Here is a 27,410-nt window from a genome sequence, read left to right as displayed (position 1 = left end):
GTGATGCTCTGTGATGGATTGACAGGGTCAGTGAAAAGAAACGATGAATGAATTGGGGTTCAAATCATATCACCACATACACAGACATGATCTGCAATGCCAGAGGGGGGCATGGGCAAAGCCCTGCAATGGATTGGCACTTTGTTCAGGGTGACGAAATGAAAAATGAATGAATATAATGATTAGTTCGCAGCCCAGCCTTGATCTGGTGTCTGTTGTTGTTGTTGGTTCCACACGCTGGGCCAGTTCTTTGGGGGCGTGGTCTGGAGGCGGTTGGGCGGGACTCTGTGTGTAGTGGGCGTGGTCTAAGTTCATTGTCCCTCAGGGGAGTTTGGTCGAAGTCACTGTGCAACAAACTAACCAGAGAAAGTCTTTTAGTGTATTATGGACTCTTTATTCGCTTTTAAACTTAACACCGTCTGATAAAGAGACTTTTATTTCGTGTTTTAATCAACTGTAGCCGGTAAGTGTGTTTTCTGAGTCGTTTTATTCTGTTTCAGTTTGTAGAGACGCGTGAGAACTTCATTATAAGTTTGTGAGTCAGTAATATAAGAAACACCTCAGCAGTTTTAATTCTACTTTTACTACAGAAACTCACAGACTTCAAAGTTTAAGTGTTTTTATTTTACTTGTTTTACTTATAAGTAACGTTTAAAAGCACCTGTTGCTTCACCTCAGTTTGGAGTTGATATTTATTTACTCTAAAATTCACCAATTATTTATTTATTAAACACAATAAACTATACAAAGTTACAGTCGTGTATAATTATACAGTATTAAATATTATTGTGGTTAATTTAACACATACACATCACGAGAACTATTATTTTAAAAAATGTATTAAGGTAATTTTGCTGTACAGGTCATTCAGCACTTCTGTTCATGGTTCTGTTGGTCAGCATCACCTACCACATACATCCAGTTTATCCAGCACATCAATATAAATATAACAAACACATTCAAATTATGTAGAACATTTAATAACATTCTTCATAACATTCATCAGAGCAGCCATAGCTACGTTATACACAGTAAAACCTCCCCACACTTGAATGAACTAAATATTTATATTAATGCAGTTGAACAGGAATAAACAGAACTTATAATAATAATAATAATAATAACTTACACTCATCCAACTATTTTTGTATTGCATTTATTTATTAAAACTGTATTTATCCCTGATTTTATGTTCTGCCTTAATGAACTAAACTTTTTTCTAATTAGCATTTCAACTATAACAGACTATCAGTCATCTTCGGAAGATTTAATGTATAGAGAATTCATGTATTGTGTTCTATGGTGCTGTTTAAAAATATAAAAATGTACTTCCTTTTAAAGAAGGTATTCTAATTTTGGGTGATTTTGGAGTTGCTCGTTTTAGCACGAAAACTTCATAAATTAATCAACAATGCTTTGTGTAATTTTGTATTAGGGCAACAGTAAATACTATTCCTACTCTTTCTTTGTAGAACAGTGGTACAAATTACTGTATTGGTAATGTTACATTTAATAATATTAAAATTTTTGTAAGGTGTACTAATTGTGGCCTAAAAAACTGCAATTAAGGTGTTTGCTTTGAATTTTCGGACTTGGTGACTTGGACAAAAGTCTAATAGCTGCACAAGCTCAAGTTAAGTTTGACACTTTACATAACTTATGTAATGACATTTTCAAGTGTAATATGATCCATGTATATGTTACGGATGAAAAACCTTTGCAAAAATATATAAAATATAACATGTTTAATAATATACTTTATATAATATAATAATATACTACATAGAAATAAAAGAAGATAGAGAACTGCTGTGTTTGAATACAGGTAAGTGTTTGTGTAATAAAATTCGATATTTCTAGACTATTGTGCTGTATAAACATATATAAAGAAACATGAAACATAATTTATTTAGTTTAGTAAAGTGTTTTACTGTATGGTAACTGTTTTTTTCATGGTAACTTTGAGATTTGGTGTTTGTTTCTAAGGCTATTGTGGTTTTGTCATTTTTAAGTTCATTTAAAACTTCATTCAAAGTCAAACGATTAGCACATCAGGACTTCTTTCTTAACATCTTAAGCCTTTGAATTTGAATACAGGAGGAAGGAGCCTCCAGCATCAAATCCTTTCCTTCTTTTGTTATATACATGCATTCTGCACTGGAACGTACTGTAGGTCCTAGGGACCTGGGTCTAATCCTCACCTCCAGTCACTCTTTTAGTGTGGGTTTTTACTGCAGAAGTTGGATTTACTATTTAAATAAGAAGAGAAATTAAACTCTGGTGCTATTGCACAATCTGAGTAGAAAGTATACGTTAGATAAGTGTGCACCGCAGGAGGGGGTTGAATAAAGGCTATGGGGAGCTGGTACAGGCCATGTGGTCTTCCTCTCTGTCAGAAGCAAGAAGTTTATCACCTCAAGTGGAAACAATGAGAGGAAAGAGCTGCACTAACACCCTGAAATCCTGATGCACCAGATAGCATGATTTTTTAGCCTGAAAGCCTGAACAGAACAGAGAACAATGAGCTGTGACATGGACCTACAGTTCAGCACAATCACACAATTATTAGTTTGGATTTGGTTCTCTGATCATATTTAATGTCTACTTATAATTATTCACCATATTTCCACTGAATTATTGTTAATCCCCACCAACTAGCTACGTCCCCCCAATAGTACAACAGCTACCTTCTCACTATAGTAAAATTCTTTGGTATGGTGATGTATTTTTAAAGTATCTTGTTTCCTTGTTGATGTTTAGGATCTGTAGCTTATCAGTAAACATCACATCATGTGATACTGGTCAATCCTCAGACTGATACTCCCTATAAGATCCGGACATTCCAGGTCTGGAATTTGGTTGAAAGCTGAAACCTTGAGTTCCTGTGGTTAGCGTTTGGTGCAGTTCTTGTTTTTAAATGTGTGGTGTAGCGCTTTCTTTGTTCTGATACTTAAACTCATGTAAAATAGTTACGTTAGTTTGATTATTGTTGTGTGGCTCTGGTGGTGAGCAGAACTGTCCTGGCTTCTCGTTTGATGTAGAACTGGTTTGTTGTGGCCTGTGTCGCAGCTTGTCATGGAAACCTTTTTCATTTTAGTCCGCTCTGATGTTAATAAATCAATGAGAGGAGTGTGGTTTTGTTTCGGTTATCACTGGGATTCACTGATAACTCCAACACAATGCTTTCTGACACTCTCATAGTGGCCCTTTGCCAACCTGAAGTCTGGCTAGACGTGATACGTGTACGCTTTGTTTTTGCACAATTGCAATGTAATTCCTTCTTCTCAAACACAACAACACATAAAAGAGGAGGACATTTTGTACTACTTTATTAGTGTAAACAGACTCAGAATATAAAGAAAAGAAACTATGAATAGACTGAAATGGCACGAATATGTGCTGAACATGGTATTACATCCAATCAAAATAAATAAATAAATAAAGTATTAGTGTAAACAGAGGAAAATGTGGAGTATGAGAGATCTAGAAAAAAAATCAGACCCTAAGATAAATTATATATACACACTAGATCCTTAACTGTCATAATATGGCAGAAGTGTTAAATAGCTCAACTTGAATAACTAGTTTATGCTTAATAAAAGATAATTAGCTGACACAGTAAATCTTTAATATCTTCATCCTGGCTATGTTATGTAGATATTAGATTATGATCTGGCTTCATTGTGTTAATAGTGCACAAAAAAACAAGTATTTACACAGTTATTGGCAGATTATGTTGCATAACTGGAAAAAATCTGTCTGACGTGTTGCAAAGTTGGCTTCTATATCAGAGTCTTTTCTTTGATCAACTGGTAAGATCTCTGCCCTTCAGAAACTTTAGTTTGGCTTGATTTGTGAGCCATTAAATCATTTGAGAGATCTTTTTGGCATTCTTAATGGACTACCATACAAATTCACATACTTCTTTATTATTCAAGCCAAATAAACTTAATGAACTAATTAAAAGTCGGCTTTAAAATGTAATTAGTGACAGAATTTCAAAACGTTGCCACAAGTCATTTGGATACAAAGGTATCTGTTAACAATATTAAGCTTATGGTGTTGTTTGCAGACGTGAGCCATTTCCAGCTCTAAGGATTCGATCGTCAGCCTTCTCGATGGAGTCGTATAGAGTCAGTGGCCTTCCAAACCACGGACTGCAGCAAAACTACGCTCACCCTGCTCGTGCAAGAAATCAAAACAGTAGCTATGGCCTCAGTATCAGAGTCCAAGGCATAGACGGACACCCGTACGTGGTTCTGAACAATCAAGACCGACTGAACAATCCTTATTCAGCATCCAACAATGGGTTCACTGATTCCGAAGGGTCCTTCATAGAAAACTATCAAGAATACGACTTCAGAGGAACCAGGGAGAATCTCTCAGACAACCCGTTTGCTGAGTATCGATCCCAGCATCTGGTTCAACACGTCGATCCTTACAACGGTATCTCTGACCCCAGAGAGCCTCAGAAGAAACCAACCAGTCTGCTCAACTTTCATAGGCACCCAGAGATCCTCAAACCTTACGATCCAGAGCTCAATACCCTTAATAATTTTCCAAGCACTCCAGCCCAGCCTCTGTCCTCCACTGATACTAGAAACGCTCTACCCAGAACCACCTCTCCTGCTGCCAACCAACCAAAAGCCACAGATCCACCAGCACAGAAAGTGTCTCAGTCACAGGTTTTACCTCAACCATATCAGGCTAGAGCTCAACCTCAAAAAGTTCCATCTAGATCCCAGACTCAGTCTCAGCCTGGGACGAAACCTTTAAATAAATCCCTATCCCAGCCCCAGTTTCAGCCTACGTCTTCACAACCTGCGCAACACCTTCCATTTTCTCAGATGCCTGCCTCAAGCATTTCCAATGATCAGTCCTCCTACAGGACCCAAAGTTCAGCAAGCAGCACTAACTCCAGCCTGGAGCGGAGTCGCAGAGAGCCAGATGTTCTTCCATTACGAAGAACCGACTCCAGTGGGCCTGTGCTCCAGTCGTCCCGCTCCCGAAATTCCTCCGTATCCTCTATGACCAAGGAAGAGCAGCTTGACGCGCTATACGGGGACTCCGTGAACCGCCATGAGAACCGCCGTTACATTCCCTTCATGCCCGGAACAGGGCGAGACATCGACACCGGCTCGATCCCTGGTGTGGACGAGCTTATCGTTAAGTTCGATGGGAAAGAGAGCCAGCAGAGAAGAGGTCGGACGGGCCGCAGGAATCGGATCAACCCAGAAGACCGCAAACGCTCCCACAGCGTGGATAGCGCTCTGCCTTTCGGACTGCAGGGTGACGCCGAGTACCTGGACGAAGTGAGTCGGAATCGAGGACGGTCCACAGAGCGGCTGCTTAAACCCTCGCAGGTGGTTCAAAAGTCGCCATTTTCTTCTTGCTCTGTGGGACGAAGAGGAAACTTGTCGTGGGTCAACAGTGAACCTAGTTCTCCACAAGAAGCAGCACCCAGTGTTACAAATTCACTCATCATCTCCAGAAAGCCACTGAGTCGTCCCTCAATCCTTCCTGCGGGGAACAGTGGAACCGAGGCTAAGAGAAAAACGCAAACTGCCAGGACTGTGACCAGTGTGGCGACTACATCCCTGTCTAAAGGTCTTACAGACTGCAGCAAAAAGACAAGTGCAGAAGTAAGTAAGGTTTATCTCTGTCGTTTCATGGTTTTATAAAGTTTCTACAGGCGTTGAGTAATATTTTCTACTTTTTGATTGTGGAACAGACGACACCCGATCTTCTGAGAGGTCAGCAGGAGCTCTCACAGCAAACGCATGAGGAGACGGCCAAGCAGATCTTATTCGGTTACCTTAAAGATGGGTAAGCTCTCACCACACCACTCTTTTTATTAACTAGTTAACTCAAAAATCAAAACCTTATAGCCTGAATGTGCTTCAAATGTGCTCTGCTGTAAATCTAACATTTAAAGTTTAACCTATTTTTTTATTTAAACGAGTCAGTGTTTGAAGCTAAGCTTTGTAATACTGTGGCTGTGTCGATTACCAGTATGTGTATTTAAAATTCCCAGGAATGAGTCACAAGCTGATTCACCTTTTTAACATTCTTCTAAACACTCGTAGTCACATACACACCATAAAACATGCTGACTCTATACATTTTGACAGCATCAACACCAGCCTTTTCTAATCAGCTTCTGAAGTTTTGGGAGACAGAGGGCTTTAAACATGCCTCCCTCCTCACAGTGTTTGACTAGTAGTAATAACGAGAGAGGTTTTAGAAGTTGTTCCATTTGGATGTATCACCTTGTGGAGCCAAGACATTCATAAGTCTCCTCCCTATCTGACTCACACTGTGGAATTAAGGGAGTTTGATGTGTTTAAGGGGGTTGAATTCCAGCTCTGACCACCTCCTTCCACCTGTCCCGAAGATTCGTTCTGTCCTGCCGAACAAGAAGCTGAACGTCCTTCGTAGCTCGGTTCGTTTCCTGTGCCCCTCTGATCCTGTAGGATCGCTGCTCCACTTCAAAGGCTCGGTGCAGCAGGGCCACAGTTCGGCACGGCTCAGTGCGTGTACCCGTACGCTCTGCCAGTTCCTCGTCTTAAAGATTCTGACCTTTCTGCATTCCTGATGGTGCCCTCTAAGAAAGGTGTAGCCGTGAGATAATTGCATGGCGAGAGGCTGAACCGGGATTGGATAGCTCCAGTTTAACAGAAACCTAAGCGGTCATGAGGACCGATCCTGGATCAGTTTTTAGACGGCCGCACCGACACGTGCCTTTCAGCGCCGGGAAAACAATGTTTTATTCAGTGGTGTTGAGCAACTGGGGCCTTATTAGATAACCATGTGAAACTGTTAAATGTTGCTCAGTGATGCGTGTAGGTGTGTGAGGTGTGTATGTGTGTGTGAGGAGGCTGAACAATGGAAACAATAAAATTTGTTTTTAAACCAAGGCCCCCTCTTCACATGCTGATTCCCTGTGAGTGCACACCTACTGTATATTCTAATAAAACTAACAGCATATAACGTTTAAAAGTGTACAATGAATTATCAAATGTATTTAGTGGAAGATCTAGTTTCATTCATCACATAGAGTAAAATTTTGGTAAATCTGTGGAATAGTGCAACTCAGAACATGTGATTTAAAACCAGGACACGACCAGTAAAGGTAAACCAGCAGTGCTGAGTGTTTCAGGTGAGCACGTTTGCAGGTATGTGCCAGATCTGGACTAATCAGACTGGGCAGCTCACAAGGTGACTCAAAGCAAAGCACTGTGCCCTCTGTGTTCAGGCTAAGAGTCAGGCTGCTTTTTTCTCCGCATTGTCAAGGATTAAACTCTGAGCAGCCAATGCATAAACCCACACACACACACACACACACACACACACACAGAGTGCAGGGTGCAGCGACGTGCGCCTTTCAGAGTGCCGACCTGTTTCAGAACTCCTTTGCGTACTTGTGTGTTTTTCAGCAGCATCGATAGCGATGACACCACCAAGAGGAAGGTCAACCTGGTGTTTGAGAAAATCCAGACTCTGAAGTCACGGGCCACGAGCGGCAGCGTGCAGGGTGACAGTACGGTGAGTAATTGTAGCACTGCAGGAATTGTGCTCAGCAAAAGAAAAAGCCATGAGTGTGAACTTCTAATCACTGGCGGTCCTCTCACAGACGCTTTCTGCTGAAAAAAATAAATAAAAAACTACAGACACCTGTATTTGCCCAGCCAACATTTGTAGAGGCCATGGCTAATGTTTAAACATGTGCATGCTGAATGAGAAAACACCAGGTACAAATGTCCCCCCTCAGCACACACTGCCAGATCTCTCACCGCCAAAAAAGTGATCCTGTGTTTTAAACACACTGCCAAAATGCAAAGTAGGAGTGTATTAGTACTAAGTGCCTGAGAAAGTTTTCTGAAATGCATAAATTGTTTGTACAATGTTTTTAAACCCTCTTAGAATCGTTTTAACGTGTTAAATCTGTTCATAGTCATATGTAGTGTTTATACATTTTGTATAACGTTACTGCACCAGGTTCAATTCCAAATATGTTTCACAGACATGATAGATTAAATCTGCAAAGCAAAACAAGTTGCGCTACACGTACTCAGTCATGTTTAACACAAAAGTGATTTCTCAGGATTTGAGGATATGACCAACTGTTTAAAACCCTTGACAGTTTTCCAAACCCTTTTACTCTGTAGCCCAATTTCAGTAATGACCTTTTTAAGCTAATTGATTTAGTTTTATAGATCATCAGTCGTCTCATCTAACATAATATTAAAATGTACTGACCGGTCACATACATCCCTCCCCCCCACAGTCTCTGGACCCTTTAGCACAAGCCAAAGCCCTGCAAGAGCAGAAAGCTGAACTGCAAAAAGAAATTACTCATCTCAGAAAGCAACTGCAAGAGGAAAACAAGGTACTTTATGATTGCGTTTACACCCACTGTGACATTTCTAACCTAATAGTTGAATAATTGCTTGAGTACTAACAACCAGCTCAACTATATGTATCGAATAAACTTGAAAACGAGGTGAATGTGACGTTACCTGTTTTTTTTTTTTTTTTTCCAGAAGCAGAAGGGGTTGAGCACGGCTCAGGCGACAGCTGGAACTGGACTGAGAGACCTGCAGAATAGACTCCAGTTAAGTCAGGCTGAATGTGACAGACTGCGTGACAAGCTGGCTAAAACAGAAGCGGACCTACGCACCACACTTGAAGAGTAAGACTTACTTTGAGCTTGGTGTCTGGTATTTTATATATTTTATTTTATACACCTAAAGGTAAAGTCCACATGCTTTTGTCCCATACAACTGCAACCTTGCACCTGGAAATTAAGCCGATGAAAAACACAATTCCAGTTTGCCAAAATAGAGTGGGAAATGGATAAAAATGTGATTGAATCAGATCATGAAGAAAATGTCTAATCATGAGAGATATTAATAACCCTGCTGATTAGGTGCTGTCAAAATCCGAAAGAAAAGGGTTTTTTATCCTCGTCTCGCTGCTATAATGAAATATCTGTTTGTGTGTTCAGCCGAGTGTCTGTTCTGTACAGATTGGCCTGCAGGTGTTTTACCTGTGACTGTTCATGCAGGTGAAAGCGAGTCCAGGTGTGAGAGCGGCACACACTCTCAACAGTTAGTTCAAAGGGAGCAGATAGCCGGTCGGGGTGCAGTCTGACCTGCAGGTGTTCACACTATGTGTGTGTGTGTGTGTGTGTGTGTGTGTGTGTGTGTTAGACTGTTCCAGGTGAAGATGGAGAGAGAAAAGTATCAGACAGAGATCAGGGATTTGCAGGATCAGCTGTCGGAGATGCACGATGAGCTGGACAGAGCCAAGCGCTCACAGTCGGACAGTGCAGAGAAAGAGTCCATGATGGAGGTAAACTACACACTTTCATTCCTCTGATGCTGTAACCGTTTTGGAGACGCCTGTACTTTTTTAGCGCTTGGGTGGCGCAGCGGTCATTTAAGAGTGTGCTATCATGCAGTAGTGTGTATACACAGACATGATGGGCTGTGTCTGAGTGGTCTTGCGATGGATTTAATATTCTTGCCTTGCGCTCAGAGTTTCCTAATAGAACCGGACCCAACGTGATCCCTGACCGGGATGTTTTAGTTTCTGCTGCAGAGTGGCCATCGTTCTGCATGTCCTGAATATTTAGGGTAATGATTATTGTATTAAACATGTCTTATTGTCCAGATGAGAGCATTAGAGTCAAATTCATTAGGGTTGTCCACATACTTTTGTCCATGTCTGGATCAATTTGATCAGTTGTTTGCATTGACCATAATGCTAATTTTTACATTAGGACATAATGCAGCTGAAGCTGGATCTCCAGGATGTGCTGATGGTTAAAGAGGAGCAGGAGGATTTGCTGAAGAAGCGCGAGAGGGAGCTGACCGCTCTGAAAGGAGCTCTGAAGGAGGAGGTGTCCACTCACGACCAGGAGGTGGATAAACTGAGGGAGCAGTATGAGAAGGAGCTTCGTAAACTACAGACGTCCGTCGATGAGGCTAAGCAGGTAGCACACCGCTACACATTCATGTCCGATTCATATAAAAGGCACTGTAGGGCAGCAGAGGGGGTGGGAGCCGCGGACCTCCAGGGTCTTTGCTTGTTGTTGCTATCTGCAAGGAGTTTGGTGTGTTCTCCCAGGACTGTGTGTTTATTTAGGGGAACTTTTAAAATAATACACAGGCTTGTCTGCTCTAAATGACTCGCCTCTTTATGAATTCTTTAAAGTGTTGAGGGTGTTTCGAATGTCTTTTTTTGATCTGTAAATTACTTGCCACCGGACATTCTTTCATTCATTAATCTAAGTGCTACCGCACCTGTTTTGGTTTGGTTTGAGGTGCGGCCTCAAAGGATACTCATATCATCTCAACCAAAGTTTCCTCACTTCCCTCCCTCGAAGTGCACAGCTGACCCTCTTAGGAAGTCTCTTCAGAGGGAAGTATAAACCAGCCCCCAGTTCCTGCATTGACTGGAAAATTAGAGTCAGCAGTGTGATGGCTTATTAGATCTGTCATCAGATTTTATGAGAACTAACTTCTCCATGCTTATGCGGGAATCAGATCCAGTCTGATAAGGTCCATCTGATGGTATGTTTACTGGACGTCTCTCTGAAGTCCGGCACCGCAGGAACCCAGTGAGGGCAAAGACCAAAGCGAAAGGTTTAGGGGAACCACAGGTGACAACATGAAAGATCAAAATGAGAAAGGAGAAGAAAGAGATCTGCCAGGAGCCGCCGGTCATGTCTGCTGGTTTGAAAGCATCCTGTTTGTGCGGGGTGGAATTTCTTCATGTCCTCCACTCTCAGAATAGAGGTTTCCTCTCAGTGTGCCCCCCCCCCATCCCCAGAGGTGAGCTCACTTCCTGTCCAAAAACAAAAGAGTTTCCTGCCTGTATGGAAGAATTGTTGTACAGTTTCAGACGTGAATATAGCTGAATTATCAGAGCCGCGCTGTAGTTGGTCAAAAATAACAGATCCACTTATCACAAATCCAAGGGGCCAAACAGTGGTAGCTTAGTGGTTAAGGTACTGGACTCGTGATGCCACTGTTGGGCCCCTGAGCAAGGCTCTTAATTGCTTCATTGTTTTTGGTAACAACTATTGACAAATAGGCGCTTTGTACAATAGTGTAATGTGAATTTACATGTAAAACTGGTGCCCATGTAAGAGAAACTAAAAGTATGGTAGAGTAAACAGAAAATGAAAAGCTGCAAGTAGAAATATTTGTGTAAACTTTTGCACATTTTTATTTAGTTTGCTTGCATCACAGATGGTTCATTAATTGAAAAATGTGGGTACTGTTGTGTAACCAGTTTTTGTAGCTGTGCAAACTCACTGCAGAGTGTCTTTTTTACAGAGCCATGTTTAGCATCGATGGTTCGACCCCATGCTGAGAACAATGGTTGAAAGTGGAGCACTAAACTGAACTCTCTACTTTTTATTACAGTGGCAGGCCTTCACACATCTAATGAGTCACTGTTGTGGGACCTCGCTTCTCGGGGCCTCTTTCTTTTTCTTCTTTTCTTTTTATTTTTATTTTAGTGTGCTCCAGCCTGTGTTTGTGTGGGGATATTGCACACATGCTGTAAGTGGGTCAGTGGGACAAAGGGGTCAAAGACACAGGGAGGTATGCAGATGTATGCAGGGGGAGTGAAGAGGTGGGGAGTGTGACTGGATGAATAGATGGATAAAGAGATCATGCCAAGATCCAGGCTTGTTTACTTCTGTTTTAAAATTGAAATGCTTTTAAAGAAGCGGACGCCTCAGACTGGGTTTGCCCTCGCACACCTAGTCATAAGTTTGTATTTGGATATGGGAGTAAATCGGAATATCTCCAGGAAACCCACATGGACACGGAAAAAACATGCAAAAATCCTTATAGTGACCACAGTTAAGGATGAAACCTAGGTCCTTAGGACCCATTTGGCTGTGTGGCATCTACTCCACCAGCTGTGCCATGTGCCACCTGCCCGGCGAGCTCAGGGCTGCAACTTGGCACTCCGAGTCCTCCTTTCCTTCCCTTGTTGTTGATGTTTTACAGCAGGACACTCTGAATTACTGAAATTAAGGCTGAGGTTCTACAAATATCCCTCCCAATTCAATCTAAACTCTATTCAATCGGGTCCACGGTGATGTAATTTATTCCAGTGCTGTCTATCCTGATGCCTGTGCAAACGTCTCGTTTCTGGAAGGCGAGGCCGGGGCAGCAGGGGCTATTTGGGAATTGGGGGTTTTCACAGGATGGCGGGTGTTTCCCTTAGCCGACGATAGCGTGCTGTTTTGTGCTGTTGCGTATCTTGCACTAAGAGTGAATTATGAAGAACAGGGGAGTAGGAGCTGATGAGTAAAGGGTGAGAATGAGGGAGAGGAGAAAGAGAAAAATCTGACGGGTAAAGATTCCTGATGTATCGCGCTGGAGCTCGGCCCAAAATCACAAATCTGATATTCCATCTGCTTTCTATCAAAACCTGCCCCTCCCGGTATGAGTTTTGCAATGCATGCTATTGCAGCTGGATGGATGTTAGCACAGTCTGTACATCCTTTACGCCTTCGCTATTCATAAAGCTGCTGATGGGCTTTTTATTTATTTTGTTTTATAAGTAGCCACTTTTAAAACCATTTTAAATGTCTAAACGGTCAATTGGTTTATATTATGAAGGATTCATAATTCACTGATATACTTCAGTGGTTATTCAATGCCTTTAGTGGAAGCCCTCTTTTATCTTGTGAATTTTTAAAGGCCGCCCACAAACAATACGAAATGCAAACACACAACACAATACGAAAATCTGGCACAAACCACACAAAACAAAACTCAATATGTTCTACTTCATGCAAAAAAATACCGGTGTAAAGACCTTCTATATACTGTATCTGTAATTAGATTTGAAAATATTACAAGTTAGTTATTGTTTGCTCCTCGTCCTGTTATTGTCAGTATTGAAACTCCGACTTGCCAGCGGTACTGGACTGTCTTGGGGTCACAACCGGACAAGGACACACCCTGGCTTAACCCAAGTCCTGCACTGGTACGCTGTGTTTAAGGCCGAGTCTCCTGACAGTGACACAGTGGGAAGTCTCTGAGCATGGGGGTCATGTTCTGGAGAGGATTAAGATTAAAGATAAAAAAATCTCTCACCAGGATTTACTTTACTGTCTGAACAGGCTAGCGTGTGCTCTTGGAGGGGGTTTGAGAAAAGCCAGGACGTTTTACTTAAAATTAATAGTTGAGTAGGCTTGTCTAAATGTCCCATGTGGTTTGTAATTACAATTACAACCAGTTATCTACTAACAGTTAGACTAACAGTTTGTACTTGTAAAGTAATGTTCTATTATTTCTTGTAATTATTTGTTCGTGTGCTGAAAATAATTACAGCAGTTTGAATGAAATAAAGCTCAAGGGCGGTGGTGTATGACACTGGTTTTGTGCCCTATACAAGTACACAATGCCTGTGAGTGGATCGAATGACTAGAACTATAATGCAGTTCTGTCCTCAGTGGACTGTATCATACATCCAGGATTAAAACCTGTCCAGCTTTGAGATTTTCCCTTTCAGGCTGCTTTAATACGTTTGATCATAAATTAAGTGGTTTTTGCTGTGTGTGTGTGTGAGAGAGAGAATGTGAAATCAGGCGGGAATTTTTACAGCTTGTGTTTGTAGATTATTTTGACAGGTTTATTGAGATAGGATTTAAAACTTTGCTGTCGAAACTCTCAGCTCCGTGGCTGACTGAGCCAAGAATGCGGAGTGTTTTTGTCCTGACCTGAGAAAAACTTCAGAAATCTATTGTGGCCAATTAAGCGCACCTACTCGTTCTTTTCTAGCCCTCGGTGTTGTCGGTGCTCGGCTTTGGGGAGCGCGCACAATGCTGGTTAATTCACAACTACAGATACAAAGGTGGGAGTGAACTGAAGAGTGCTTCAGATCGACCACTTCTCCCTGCAGCTCGAAGTGTCCGAGTGTTTCTTTATTGGCATTGATTCAGACACTCAGTGGAGAGTGAAGGGAATGTGCCCTCCTCTTCTCTGGCCTTTTTTCTGTCCAATGACATTTCAAAAATGAGAACTAACCCAAGCAGGAGCCAATAGAAGTTTATTTTTGACCAATCTAAATAGTAAAAGTCTGTCAGTCTGTCAGTGTCAATATTATCACGCAGGATGCAGAAGGTGGATCAGCTACTCGAGTTGGTCATAGGTGTAAATGAGTGAGACGATGGGTCAGTTTTTGATGCCAGGATGTACAGTATCTGCCCTTTGATCAGAATAAAGTAGTTATTGAAGATATCTGAACGAGTATCAATGAAAATATAAATATGACAAATATAAATAAGAACAAATTATACTGTCTGTCTTTATCTTTATTTAATAATCTGTTAGTTTCACCTCCTAATTTATTTTCAGTTTGATTTTTAGGCTTGTTTTAAGTCCAAAGCGATTAAATTCATGTCCCGAGGCTCTACTCAGTAAAAACCTGGAAACTCATGGTACAGAGGTTTACTTAGAAAGCTTTACTTAGTGATGCATGATGGAAAAAGGACGAGCAGAATTCAGCATCAGATTTCAGCTCACAGAATGTCTTTTGACGCTGGAGTGAAATAAGTGGGTGTCCTTACATCTCGGTCACATGTAGCCTGTATGTCTGTATTTAAGAGCTTTATGAGCTGTCAGACTGGTGTGTTTCTGGGAATGTTGGGGTTAATAATCTCAGTGTGAGTTGTACACACACTAAAATAAAGAAGTTGGGAAGTTCTAGACTTTGGACTGTAAACAGAACGTGTAAACCTTCATAATGCTCTAGCTGTAATATGCGCTGTTTAATAAATCACACACAGGACCTGGTTCAACCTGGTGTGTCCTCACATCACTGGCTGCTTCTCAACAGGTTCATAATTTCACTTTTACACTTAATACTCAGTTATATTTCAGTTCTGTGTAGTTAGATCTTCAGTTTTATGTGTGTGTGTGTGTGTTACTATTCTCACACCAGCTTCAGTACTCTGGAGTGTTAATGAACACCACTTCTCCTTAAACCTCACACATTTCTAACAGTCTGTTTTTGCATAGTTGGCCAAGGAGTAGTGTTGCACAGCTTCACTGACCTAGTTTGACTCCATCTTCACCTGCGGATTTCATGCCTTTTGTGCGGCTGTGTCTGTCTCTTCAAGTTGGCCAGACTTGTGAGTGAGCACATATGTGTAGGTGTTTAATGCCCTGCGATGGCTTGGTGCCTTTTTGCACCTGTGGTTTTTAGAACAGGCTCCTGACCCACCGTGATCAATGATAAGGATTAGTGGTTATGAAGGAAGCAGTTATGTTCACTGCTTATGCCTAAAATTTCTTGGGTTATGGGGACCTGGGTTTAAACCACTATAAGGAGTCTTGCATGTTCTCCGCATTTGCTTGGAGTATGTTTACTTTCACCTTTGAAACATGCAGCAGTTTAATGCTTGCTCTAAACCTCATGTAAAATATAAATATTAAATATGAAATTATAATATTAAGGTGTTTTACAAACCTTCGACGGCTTGTACTTGCCAAAACTTTGCTGTGAGAAGAGGATGATTTGCATTTCTCACTGTACGTGGTCAAACCTGTTGTTTGACATGCCTAAAAATATATTACCACCTAAGTACCACCGCTCTACCAGTTCTTCCAGTTAGAGAACAAACAATGAGTGCTGTGTGTGTGTGTGTGTGTGTGTGTGTGTGTGTGTGTGTGTGTGTGTGTGTGTGTGTGTGTGTGTGTGTGTGTGTGTGTGTGTGTGTGTGTGTGTGTGTGTCTCGCTGTCGTCGGCGGGATGCAGGCGGTTCTTACCTGACAGACGTCACTACACACAGACACACATGTCAAGCTTTCCTTTTCTCCAGCGCATGAACATTTCTGCATCTCTGTCAGGACATTTCACAACGGTGCATTGTCCAAGAGGAAGCTTTAAAAGAGCTCTTTTATTCAGAAAGTGTTCTGTATAGGGTGCCTGCAGCAGCACACACACGTCTTCTTAACGTTGGTATTTAGATTAGGTGGTATCAGTGCTACATAGCTTCAGGGTCCTGGAGACATCGAACGAGCCTCGTCTACGGTTACCAATTTTCAGGAATTTAAAATATTATGTGTGTGTTTGTTGTGGGGTTGGGGCAGGGTTTTTTTGGCTGGAACTTACCCGTCCCTGCCATGAATATAACCATTGTGTAAACATGGCGTAAATAAATAAACACGTGGCAAGGATGATAAACAAGTTTATTAGAGAGATGGCACAGGTAGGATGTTTTGGCGACAAAATTAGAGAGATGACATTGAGATGGTTTGAGCATGTGCAGTAGAGGATGAGAGTTCTATCAGGACTGATGAGGATGGAGATGCCAGGCAGGAGGAAAGGAGGTTTCTGGTTGCTGTGAGAGAGGACATGCAGGTGATTGTAGTGACAGAGGAGGATGTTAATGACAGGCCCAGATGGAGACTGATAATGTAGACAATTAATGATCATGTAACAGAGCAATTGATTTATATGTTGTCATTAACATTGGATAAAAAAATAGCATTAAATGATTTGATTAGCTGATTACTCATGAACATCAATCACCACATCTAAAAATTGGCATTAAAAGAGAAGGAACTGCAGTCAGATTTTGGCTTAAAGCTCTAACCTAATTACAGTTTCAACGTATTTACAGACGAGCTCTTAAGAAGAGCTAAGTACTCGAGATTAACAATTCAGAAGCCTTGTTAGCTTGGCGTAGCAGGTGTGCTGCCTTTGGGAGCTTGTCATGCTTAACTGACTTTAAATGGACTGCTTGGATTATCTGGATTTGAAGAGTCTGTGAAATCTCCTCGATCTCTTTCCACTGACAGTGCTTTTGTCTAAACAAGTGTCTCTTAAAGCCATGTGAGGTCCCTTAACATTTTTTTTCTTCTTCTTTTTTTAGCCATTTAACGTTGAGCTTGATTTTTTTGTAGCTTGTTAAAAGACCTTGTTAATAAATTGTGGGGTCATTAATTAACCTCTTAATCTAAGACTCTCTGTCATGGTGTGTTTGTGGGTGCAGGGCAATGCAGCAGTGTTTAAGCAGAAGTCGGAGATGGAGGCAGCGAGGGGGGCAGCCGAGAGCCAGGTTGGGCGGCTCTCTAACGAGGTGGAACGGTTGAGGAGGAGAGTACAGGAGCTGGAGAACGAGGTCGCCAAACTCAACCGCATCATCGACGAGGCCAAAACGCAGGAGAGTCGGCTGGCAGAGAAGGCGAACCGCACCGAGGTGCGACACACTAGAAATCTATCAAATCTACATTTCGTTAGTCTGAATGCTGTATGATTACTCGACTTGGTATGAATATACAATTCTGTGTTACACGGCAGAGAGATAAGAAGCAGCTGGCGGAGTCACTTGCCGAAGTCAGGGAGCAGGAAGAGGAAATGAGCCGGGCCAATCGGGCTCTGACCATACGTCTGGAGGATGTAAAGGTAAAACAAACTTGTAGATCCACTGTCAATATACCCTAATCCATGGCTTATTATATTCGTGTATTCTTTCCAGAGAAACTTTAGCAAATTGACGCAGGAGCACAAGGAGCTGGAGGAGCGTATCAAGGACGAGAGGAGTCAGAAGGAGCAGTTTAGAAACACAAAGAATGAGATCGAGGAGGAGAGGAGGCTGCTGGACAGAACTGTAGAAAAACTCCAGAGAGAGGCGAGTTTATATCTTCTTTACTCACACTGACGGACACATACGCTGTGCCCTTTATACCTGCTTTACAGTCGGTATCTGGTTAAATCAGGGGATGCACAGTTGTTAAGGGTTATATAAGTGTGTTGTGCTTTTACATAATGAAGCCGTGTGTGTGTTTAGATGAGTGAGATCGTGGAGGTATCTCAGATCTCAACTCAGGAGCTGCAGGTGCAGATCGACGCCTATAAGGAGAAGAACAGGAAGGAGTTCACTGAGCTCCAGAGACAGCTGAGAGATGGAGGACTGGAGCTGGAGAAATCTCGCCTCACTGCCAAGTCTCTGCAGGAGCAGGTGGGTTAAGGCTAGGACAGAGGCTAGAACTGCTACCTGTCACTTACAAAATAGTTGTAAACCAACCACATATACTGGGATCCTGGAAACTAGTGAAAACTAGTGAAACTAGTGAGTCAATATGGAGTATTCCTGCAATATTACTGAGTGAGTTTATGGTTGCTACCTAAAGCTAAAAGATTTAAAAATGGGTTTACACATTTTGGGTGCTAGAATAACCAGATGACTATCGCTAGGGTGGAAAATCATTAATAGTGTGCTTATTCCCATCAGTTCTGTATAAACATTGTTCAATGTATTTTATATTCTACACAGCATGCTCTTTTTTAAATGCTTCACTACCATATCAAACAATAACATTCCTGACATGCCAGAGTGGTGACGGGCTCAGAGAGCCTGACCGCATCTCATTAGTACAGGCCAAGGGTCAGTGGGATAGTGGGATGTGGATTTGTACAAAATTGAATCTACAGAGCAATTAACCATTTAACCAGTAAATGAATCTGTTATTAATATGAATGTACGTTTGGGTGTAAAATATTAAGTATACTAGTTTGCTTGAGCCAGACAGACAATAGACAGACAGAAGTAAATATGATAGAGACAAAATATTCGGGCCGTTCCCTTCACACAGCTGTGTGTGTAGGAAGTGTTATGGTTGACCCACTGACTTTTAATTTTCCACAATTCCCCTATAAAGCGCGCACTTTTCCCTAACACACACACTTCACTTCTTACTTGTTACTTGTTCATGCAGCTGCAGCCTCGGCCGATAGGGCCCGGCCTAAACTCCCTAAACACACAAACTTTATCATGCACACCTACACCACACACACTCCCACCCACGTAATACACGGCTGCAAGTACAACACGCTCATTATCTGACCTCATTGTTAAGCTTATTGCTTGAGTTTCAAGGTTTTCAGACTGTGTGATACAGCAAGATGTTTGTATTTGTTAAAGGCAGCAGCTTTTATTAATACATGATGTAATCATGTTTTACATACTTATTTGTCCAAAAAACTATGCTTTCATACGTGTACTGTGGGTTTTCTGAATAATATGACAAAATCTGCAGGGTCAGAAATGTAAATACTCTAACTTGTTATAGGTTTAAGAATCCTCTAACAACACTGTACCTACTGTTAAGCATGGTGCTGGCAACATTACGCTCTTGGGCTGTTTTGCCACCAGTGAAATTGGACAATAATTAACAAGAAAAACTACCTCAGTACTTAAAATCTGCATTTGATATGGCAGAATGTGTATCAGGAATGTGTGGACTGTACTAAGAAGTCAAGTCATGTCCCCTACAAGTGCAAGTACATGCCAGCGTTTGACTTTCTGAGCTCGTGTTTGAATAAATAACTGATAAAGTTGAAACACTGTGGTACAGCAAGTGCTCAGTCTGCACTGATATCAACCCAACGAGTCCTAAGAATGACAGAAATGCTGGATGGAAGCACTGGTTTTTATACTGGGCCTTGTAAACGACGTTCCCCTTATGCCAGATGTATTCAATCAGACATGACATGCTTCTTTTGTGTTACACTAAAGCTACAATGTAATGCAAATGGAGCTAAAATCCAGAAGTTAATCTTTAGCTACCAATTTAGCATTTCTAAAGCATGACACACTGGTCTTAAGTGGATTTAAATGTATGGTTTCCAATACTGTATGAATCCTAAATAAAATAAATGGCCGAATGTTACTTGTACATTAAATCGTGCAGAAGTAAACATTATTAACACAAGGTTTTAAAATGAATTCCCTAATGGTTGAACTGTGTGTGTGTGTGTGTGTGTGTGTGTGTGTGTGTGTGTGTGTGTGTGTGTGTGTGTGTGTGTGTGTGTGTAGGCCGCACAACTGGAGGACAATCTGCGAGCGTGTAAGAGAGAGCGAGACGAGGTCGAGGAGCGAGCAAAAGCTCTACAGCAGAAAGTCTTTGAGCTGGAGGTGGATGCTGACACCAAAGTTCAGAGTACCGACAAATCAAGGCATATCAAACTGTTAGAGGTACTCACGAGCATGTATAGAGAAGCTTTAGCATCACTGTTGTCCACCTTATCCACCTGAGAATCTTAGCACACTATCACTAGAATCAGGGGTTGTGTTGGATTGGCGTCCTGTGATGAAATCATGTTTGTAATAATCAAACTTGCGGTCTTCAGAAGATCAAAGTCAAAGTTTTAATGATGCACCTTTCAGCCTCATCTACAGTTACACGGAAGTTGTGTGTTAATGTGTTTCAATTATTAGATTTAATTATAGAAAATGCTACAACACATCATATAACCAAGGATTTTGTGCTTCGATAGGAGCGGCTCTCTCAATTGGAGATGGATCTAGACGAGGAGAGACAGAGCGGAGATCTGCTGATGGACAGAATTGATCGAGGAAGGGAACAGGTGAGAGTCTGGCTGCATTAACAGTGACATTAAAAAAAAAAAAAAAAAAAAAGAACAATTTTTTATTGGACCACACAAAGTGACTCACGGTCATGTACAAAAATGTCGCTTTATCATCTGATCTGTTGATTAACATGATCTGTGAATTTGTATTATTACATCTTTCTGTTTAGCACTCAGGTGTAGTTTATAATCTCAAGCTGCATGAGCTCGTCACGCTAAGTACAGCGAACTTTCGGAGCCAGTGCCAGCTCTGTGTGTGAGGAGGATTTGTATGAGAGAATACAGTATTGTAAGAGGATCTTGTGTAATCGTCGGCTCTGGCAGGCTGCCCCTTCATGTAACACTGCCTGTCCAATTTTCCTGCAACAATTAGGAGCTTTTTCTAATGTGGTGCCTCAAACTAAATACCCGATCTGGCAGGCTTTTATATGTTGTATGTATAGCCCTGCGATGGATTGGCTCCCTGTCCAGGGTGTGTGCGTGTACACACTGTACAAAGAGAACTGAATTTGTTAGCAATATTCCAGCAGCTGTAAATGCACAAGAGTTCATCTTACAGTGATAAAATGAACATATTTCTAACTATATAATTATATTTGTGCATGTGGAATACAGCACAGTTAGCAGAATAGCTGAGTTCCTTGTTGAAATATGTTCCACTTCACACACCCCTTGGTGAGGAGGGCATGTTTACACTAAAAACTCTGGCCCTGTTTCAGCTTGCTCACTTTTCCTGTCTATTGTTTTAGGGGAACTTCTTTTCCCTCATGACATCAGGTCTGTTAAAAACTATATATATATATATATATATATATATATATATATATATATATATATATATATATATATATATATATTTAAAAAGCAATAAAACTGGCACAAAACAAAGATTGGTCCTGATTTGTTTCAAAAAGCTTAGACTTCGACTGTTAGGTTTTTTTCGAATGTCTTTTTTACTTTAAGTGGTTTGTTTACATGACAGGAAGTGACAAAGGCGTTAAAGCATTCCAAATAGTGCTTTTCCACTCATCGCCTGTCCACTCACCCGTAGCTCTTTCTGAAAAACTAGTACAGAATGTCACCTGACCAGAATGTTCTGGCAGTTCACTGAAATGACACCTTTTAATCCGTAATGACTAAAATATTCTAACAGCCCTGAAAAGACTCCACTAATTATCCGCGCGCCCCGTGGGCACCTGTGGGGGCGGAAATGCCAGACAAACATAGAGATTTTGTTTTGTTTTCTGTCTGACGATGTGATAACGATGTGTTAACGATGTGTTGATGTGATGATGGTGTGTTACAGGTGGAGCAGTTAAGAAACGAGCTGTTGCAGGAGAGAGCCACTAGGCAGGACCTGGAGTGTGACAAGGTCGCTTTAGAGAGACAGGTAAAGATTTCCAGCTCATAATGTGGGTCTCAGTGTAATCTCAGTCCACTGCAATCCACCTCCAATTAAACTAATATCAAGCAATTATTTAGCTCAGTCCACCCCTTATAAACCTGTAAGTGTAATATCTTTCCACAATCACCCTGCGCCCTCTAGCATGACATGTGCATACGCAGGCACGTGCACAGACATTTTTGGGGCAGGTGCTCAAGCCAAAAAAAGGCACCCATCGCCAAAATTATTAATAAAATAATAATAATTAAAAAACCACAGTAGGATATTTAACTTATATATTTATTTTGTTAACACAATCAATACACATCTAATCAAATAAATCAAATTATCAAATTGCATAAATAAATGAAAAACAGGCGAAACAAGGCGATATTGTGCACGCTTTTTAATAACCAAACATCTGATACATCTGCCTCATTTGCTTTACTGGTAGATGGCCTAATCCAGGATAAAAGAGAGCTGCTACCCTGTAGTTCCTTTTCTTTCTGCTTTTGTAACCTTTCTTTTCTTGGCATTATGTTGCAAAATTTGTAAATGAGATAAATCAATGTTGTGCAATAATAATTTCTGACAGAGTTGAAGCATTACACTAATAATATACCATTACTAGTATCAATTTACCTCACCAGACTGTCATGTAGCTCAACTTAAGACCTACCTTTGATTTCAAATCAGAAACCCACTTTGGGTAGTTAATGTTAACAGTGGGCTTTTTTTTTATGCCAATCAAATCAAATAGACAGCTAAATAACATTTTCCTATTTATTCATCATTTTTGTATGCTGTTCTATATCATAGAGCATTATGTTTAGCCTTCTACATATATTAGTAGAGGAGGAGGGAGGGGCAAGGCGGATCACATCGGGGCAGAATTCTCTCAAGAACTCAAATAACTGCCCGTCAGATATCAAAACTATTTTGGGGGTAATTGATGACAGAGAGGGTAATTTTTATTTTTAAATATTGATGAATGTAGAAACAAATTGGGCTCTAGCAGAAAGGGCACTTTTCTCATCCAGGGCAAAAGGGCAGGTGCTTGAGCACCACTAGGGGTCTATCTGTGCACGTGCCTGTGCATACGGGTCTCTTATACATCTTTTACAACTGATCTGCAATGATACCTACAGAGAACCATACGATGCATGGACAGTCACAGATTGCAATGATCTGTGTTCCTGAGTTTGAATATCGGTGGCGCTTCTGGTCCACAATCACTCAACAGTCGCAGTTAGCCACGTCTGAGGAAGAAAAAGTCAGATAGGGGTTCTCCACAACAACATCAGCGACTCCTACTATCCAGTCAAGACACCGGCACTAAGCTTGGAGGAACACATCAGACAATGCGTAACTCGCTCTGTGTGAATCCACTGCTGACTGGTGTAAAAAAAGCCATCAGCACGTGCCAGAGGGGTGAAGTTCTAGTCTTCCATTAAAAACCAGTGTGAAAATACTCATTAATAAAGTTTACACCATCTGTAGACTATTTAAATAAGTTTCTTTATGAACGAAGCGGGTCCTTCTGTCATAGTTTTGGTTGTTTGTGTAATATTTGATAACATTATCTCAGTGTAGGCATGTATAATATGAGGATGTACGATGAATTATGGCCTGTGTTGGTCAGTGACCTATTTGCTGCACTGTTTTTCTCAGAATAAGGATCTAAAAAGCAGGATCACTCATCTGGAAAGCTCACAAAGGTCCAGTAAGGAGGGACTGGTGGCTCAGATGGAGAGTCGAATCCAGGAGCTGGAGGAGAGACTGGAGGCCGAGGAGAGGTTGGAAACTACATTTTTCATGCACATTTGTTGTTTTCTTTTAACTTTTGGGATTACTCCAAGCTTTTAGAAACCTTTATAATGCCATTTAAGCTTGTTCTATGAATTCCTTGTTGCTATTGCAGAACATTATGTACTGTATATTTGTTTTACAGGGATCGGGCGAACCTGCAGCTGGTAAACCGTAGGTTAGAACGGAAGGTGAAGGAGATGGTGATGCAAATGGATGATGAGCAGCATTCACTGCAGGATCAAAAAGATCAGGTAATAACAAACCTTCCTACAGCACTTTTAATGAGTGTATGTAAGGCTATTAGGATTCATACTGTTATGGTATACAGGTGTTGATGTATTTGAGCTTATTCATCTCGTGCAACCCTGTGTGCAGCTAAACCTGCGTCTGAAGGCTCTGAAGAGGCAAATGGATGAGGCGGAGGAGGAGATCGACCGACTGGAGCATGGCAAGAAGAAACTGCAGAGAGACCTGGAGGAACAACAGGAGGCCAACGAGCAGCTCCAAAATCAGCTCAAAGCACTGCGCTCTGAAATGAGGTACACACACAAGACTGATCCAGAATCAGCTCAAAGCACTGTGCTCTGAAATGAGGTACACACACAAGACTGATCCAGAATCAGCTCAAAGCACTGTGCTCTGAAATGAGGTACACACATAAGACTGATCCAGAATCAGCTTAAAGAACTGTATAGTGAAATGAGGTACACACATAAGACTGATCCAGAATTGTATAGTATTAAATTCTGTGTAGCTTGTTTTTTACACCCTGCTCACCTTGAAGTTACCGTATGACTGACCCTGTAAGCACTGAACGGCAAGATCAGACAGGTAAACTATTAACATGAAAACTGGTCCTGGATCAGCTCATAATTATTACTTTATTACAGATGCTAGATCAGTCGTAAACACTGCACAGTGAGGTGAGGCAAACCAGTCAGTATTTTGCAACTTGTCCCGAGTCAGCTGAGAAATGTGTGCACTTAGATGAGGTAAGGTGAGTGCAGCATCATTACTAACCCTGAATTAGCTTACTGAGGTAAGAGAGTTATATTAATGCATGTAAACGACAGAGAGGTAAAAGATGTTAGCAATTTGACCCTGGTCCTGAATTAGTGCACTGCAGTATGAGATGGGATCTACAGTAGAACAACGTTTTAATGACTCAGTGGAAAGACTGATTCGCACCAAGGTGAGGTAAATATACCGAAATGCGTTGTAATTTCAAAACACTGCACAATAAGAGAACATACAGTATTTCAGCTGTAGTGAATGTTTAAGGTATATCAGAAAAATGACTAATGTGATCACGTAACAAAACACAAATTCCTGACGGAACTGGCTGGCATACACAGCTCTACCCTTAAATTAGAGGGTTTCGCTGATTGGCAAAGCTGAAACTAGCAGCTCTTGTTTCTCTTAAAGGCGAAAGAACAACTCCACCACGCTGCTGAACAGCCTGGATGATGATGAAGACGACGATGACGATATCAGCACTGACGGAGAGACTTACTTCAGCTCAACATCGGGGTTCAAGCGATCCGGCAGTCAGGACACCATCAGCAACGCGTGACGACCGTGTAAAAAATAGGAGTGTTTGTGAGTTTGAGTGTGTACATGAGAGTGAGCGTCGGGTCACCGCGGTCACAAAACAATCCTTTTTTTATTTTGTTTTCTTTATTAGGTTTTTATTAGTCATGACTTTTATTTGGAAATGATTTTATATTACACTATTGTTTATTGCAACACTAATTTCTTTTAACAAAAAATCTCTTTATTTTAACGCTTTGCCTTAGATAATGCCTGTGAATCTTAAAAATAACATTTAAAACTGTAATTTATTATTACTAAGAATATGAAGGAAGAAATACTGAAGGCTAGAAACTTAGAACCAAGGGGAATTTGTAATGGGCTGTTTTTGCATTTACAAAACTTTACTGTATCCAATATACAAAATATTCTTATACAACCAGCTATTATTTTTATTAGAGTGTTTTCAATGTTACTCTTTTTTCCTGTGAACGGACACTTGTCCATGCTGCTCTGCCTCTTGTGTGCTTCTCTGCTCACGTTCATGACCTGTTCATGTTAAAAGACTAAAAGCCTGTCTCGCAAAGTGAGGGTAACAAACCACGCTGTGCTGCACAAAACAGTGTTATAGATGTTATATAAACTTTTGTCTTTAGGTGTTTTTTCATTTTCAAGCACCTGCTCGTCCTGTGTTCAATAAATAATTTGGTATTTTTTTTAACCTGAATGTTAATCAAGCGTGGACAACTTTCTAAATGTTTTCCTGTATTAACAAAGAAGAAGAAATGTTAAATGAACCACTGCAAATTTAAAAATACTCTGATCAGAATTGGTTGGACTGTGTTGGTAATGCACAAACCTGATTAGTTCCATCTCCAAAAGGTAACACCAGCAGCATATAACATCCTGGCTTTTATTCCATCTGGCAGTTACTTATCTTTCTATGTAATGGAACAGGACGGTTTGTTGTTTTACTGTTTGTTGTTGCATTTAATGTGGTGGTTTCATCAAACACAAGCAGCTCATTTGTCACCCATGCCTGACACCTTTTTGTCTCCATGGCTAATTAAAATGAAAAATTCAGCAGCTCTGACCACCCTAACAACTGCTGTCAAACATTTTTTATTCTTATCAGAAGGAAACATTCTGAAACTAATGTTTGCAATCGAGAAGATTCAGTGACGTAGCGCTGAAGTGTTTTGTTGCTTTTGATATGTTTATTTAAAGCACTTTCAGGTCAGCTTAACAGCCAACGCTTTACTCATTCACCATTCAGATTAGTAACGTCGTGTTTTGTTCTGTTCTCAGTTTATTCATATGCAGGAACAATAGAAAATGGTTTGGGGTGTGGACGTGTGAATAATAATACTGTTACGTTTGGAATAATGCCGGGATGTGTCTAGAGCCAGGAGTTTCAGGGTGGACAAAACCAGCTCACATTGTGGTTCACTTTACCGCCAGTTTTGTCTGCACTGTTCGTTCATCATTAACATTCACAAATATTTGAATAGAGTGAAAACATTTGTCACAAATAAGAGAAATATGAATGCAGCAGCTATTTCACTGATCTGTATGATATGCCTGAATTAATTTGTGTCGTTATGTGCAGTTAAAGTAATGGGTCATTTTTTTTAGCTCTGGAACCCTGTCAGCTGAAGAGAAGAGAAGATAATAGTCTGTGCTCACACATCTAACAGAAAGCAAACGTTACTCGTTACTGTCAACGTCTTGATTCGGCTTGTCAGTGGTTCGTTATACTTACCCACAGCTGTATGACTAATGTGATTCCTTTCTGATGTACAGCTTTTTTTATGTACAGTTTTATTATACGATGCTGTTCTGACAATCGACATTCCTGTGATACACTGTGATTATTTGCACTGTATATTGTGCACTGTATTTTATTTTACACATCTGTGGCCTGTAAGCACGTTCAGTTTAGAATTCTCAGTGAGAAAATGACAGCTTTCAATACAACTCTATAGCTGAGCCAAACACAGAAGTGTTAATGTTTAGACGTGGACAATTTATTAATGCTTTGTGTTTTGTAGTCCGCTCAGCTATAGAGCCGTGGTGAATGCTGGCTCACTGACCGGAATCAGATCATTTAGATTTGGTTTGAATTGTACCTGTTACTGCAACACTACTAGTTTAATAGAACATAGCGCTTCTGGAAAGAGAACGATTAATCCTGTCACTACCTCTGTATGCATTTATATATATATACTGTATATAACTACAATACAAGAAAACGCAATAAAACTTCCCACAGTTA

General features: G+C 40.9%; 1 protein-coding gene across 2 annotated transcripts; it reads left to right on the top strand.

Moving 5' to 3' along the window:
• The first annotated feature begins 371 nt into the window (after positions 1–371).
• cgnl1 (cingulin-like 1) lies at positions 372–27,410 on the top strand. Of its 2 annotated transcripts, none has more exons than XM_062989626.1 (19): positions 372–463; positions 4,073–5,642; positions 5,732–5,826; positions 7,440–7,545; positions 8,288–8,389; positions 8,544–8,692; positions 9,213–9,354; positions 9,785–9,997; positions 17,033–17,239; positions 17,341–17,445; positions 17,519–17,671; positions 17,831–18,001; positions 19,859–20,017; positions 20,320–20,409; positions 21,719–21,802; positions 23,468–23,592; positions 23,748–23,856; positions 23,981–24,144; positions 25,031–27,410. In XM_062989626.1, exons 2-19 carry the CDS (start codon positions 4,119–4,121, stop codon positions 25,176–25,178), a joined length of 3,846 nt encoding a protein of 1,281 aa, XP_062845696.1. In that variant the 5' UTR covers positions 372–463; positions 4,073–4,118; the 3' UTR covers positions 25,179–27,410. The 2 variants fall into 2 exon arrangements, with proteins under 2 accessions (XP_062845696.1, XP_062845695.1); XM_062989625.1 differs by having other exon boundaries at positions 7,437–7,545.

Source organism: Trichomycterus rosablanca, chromosome 27, assembly GCF_030014385.1.
Source record: "Trichomycterus rosablanca isolate fTriRos1 chromosome 27, fTriRos1.hap1, whole genome shotgun sequence".
In the NCBI taxonomy this organism is placed as follows: domain Eukaryota; kingdom Metazoa; phylum Chordata; class Actinopteri; order Siluriformes; family Trichomycteridae; genus Trichomycterus; species Trichomycterus rosablanca.
Note: the sequence above shows the minus strand (reverse complement) of the source record. Positions and strands in the feature narration are given on the sequence as shown.

What these genes read in the sequence shown, in the direction of transcription:
- cgnl1 (XM_062989625.1), top strand. Translation starts at nt 4,119, where the DNA reads ATGGAGTCGTATAGAGTCAGTGGCCTTCCAAACCACGGACTGCAGCAA. An exon ending in GCGTGCAGGGTGACAGTACG is followed by an intron (nt 7,546 to 8,287) that starts GTGAGTAATTGT and finishes TCCCCCCCACAG; the next exon opens with TCTCTGGACCCTTTAGCACA. An exon ending in CCAAGTCTCTGCAGGAGCAG is followed by an intron (nt 18,002 to 19,858) that starts GTGGGTTAAGGC and finishes GTGTGTGTGTAG; the next exon opens with GCCGCACAACTGGAGGACAA.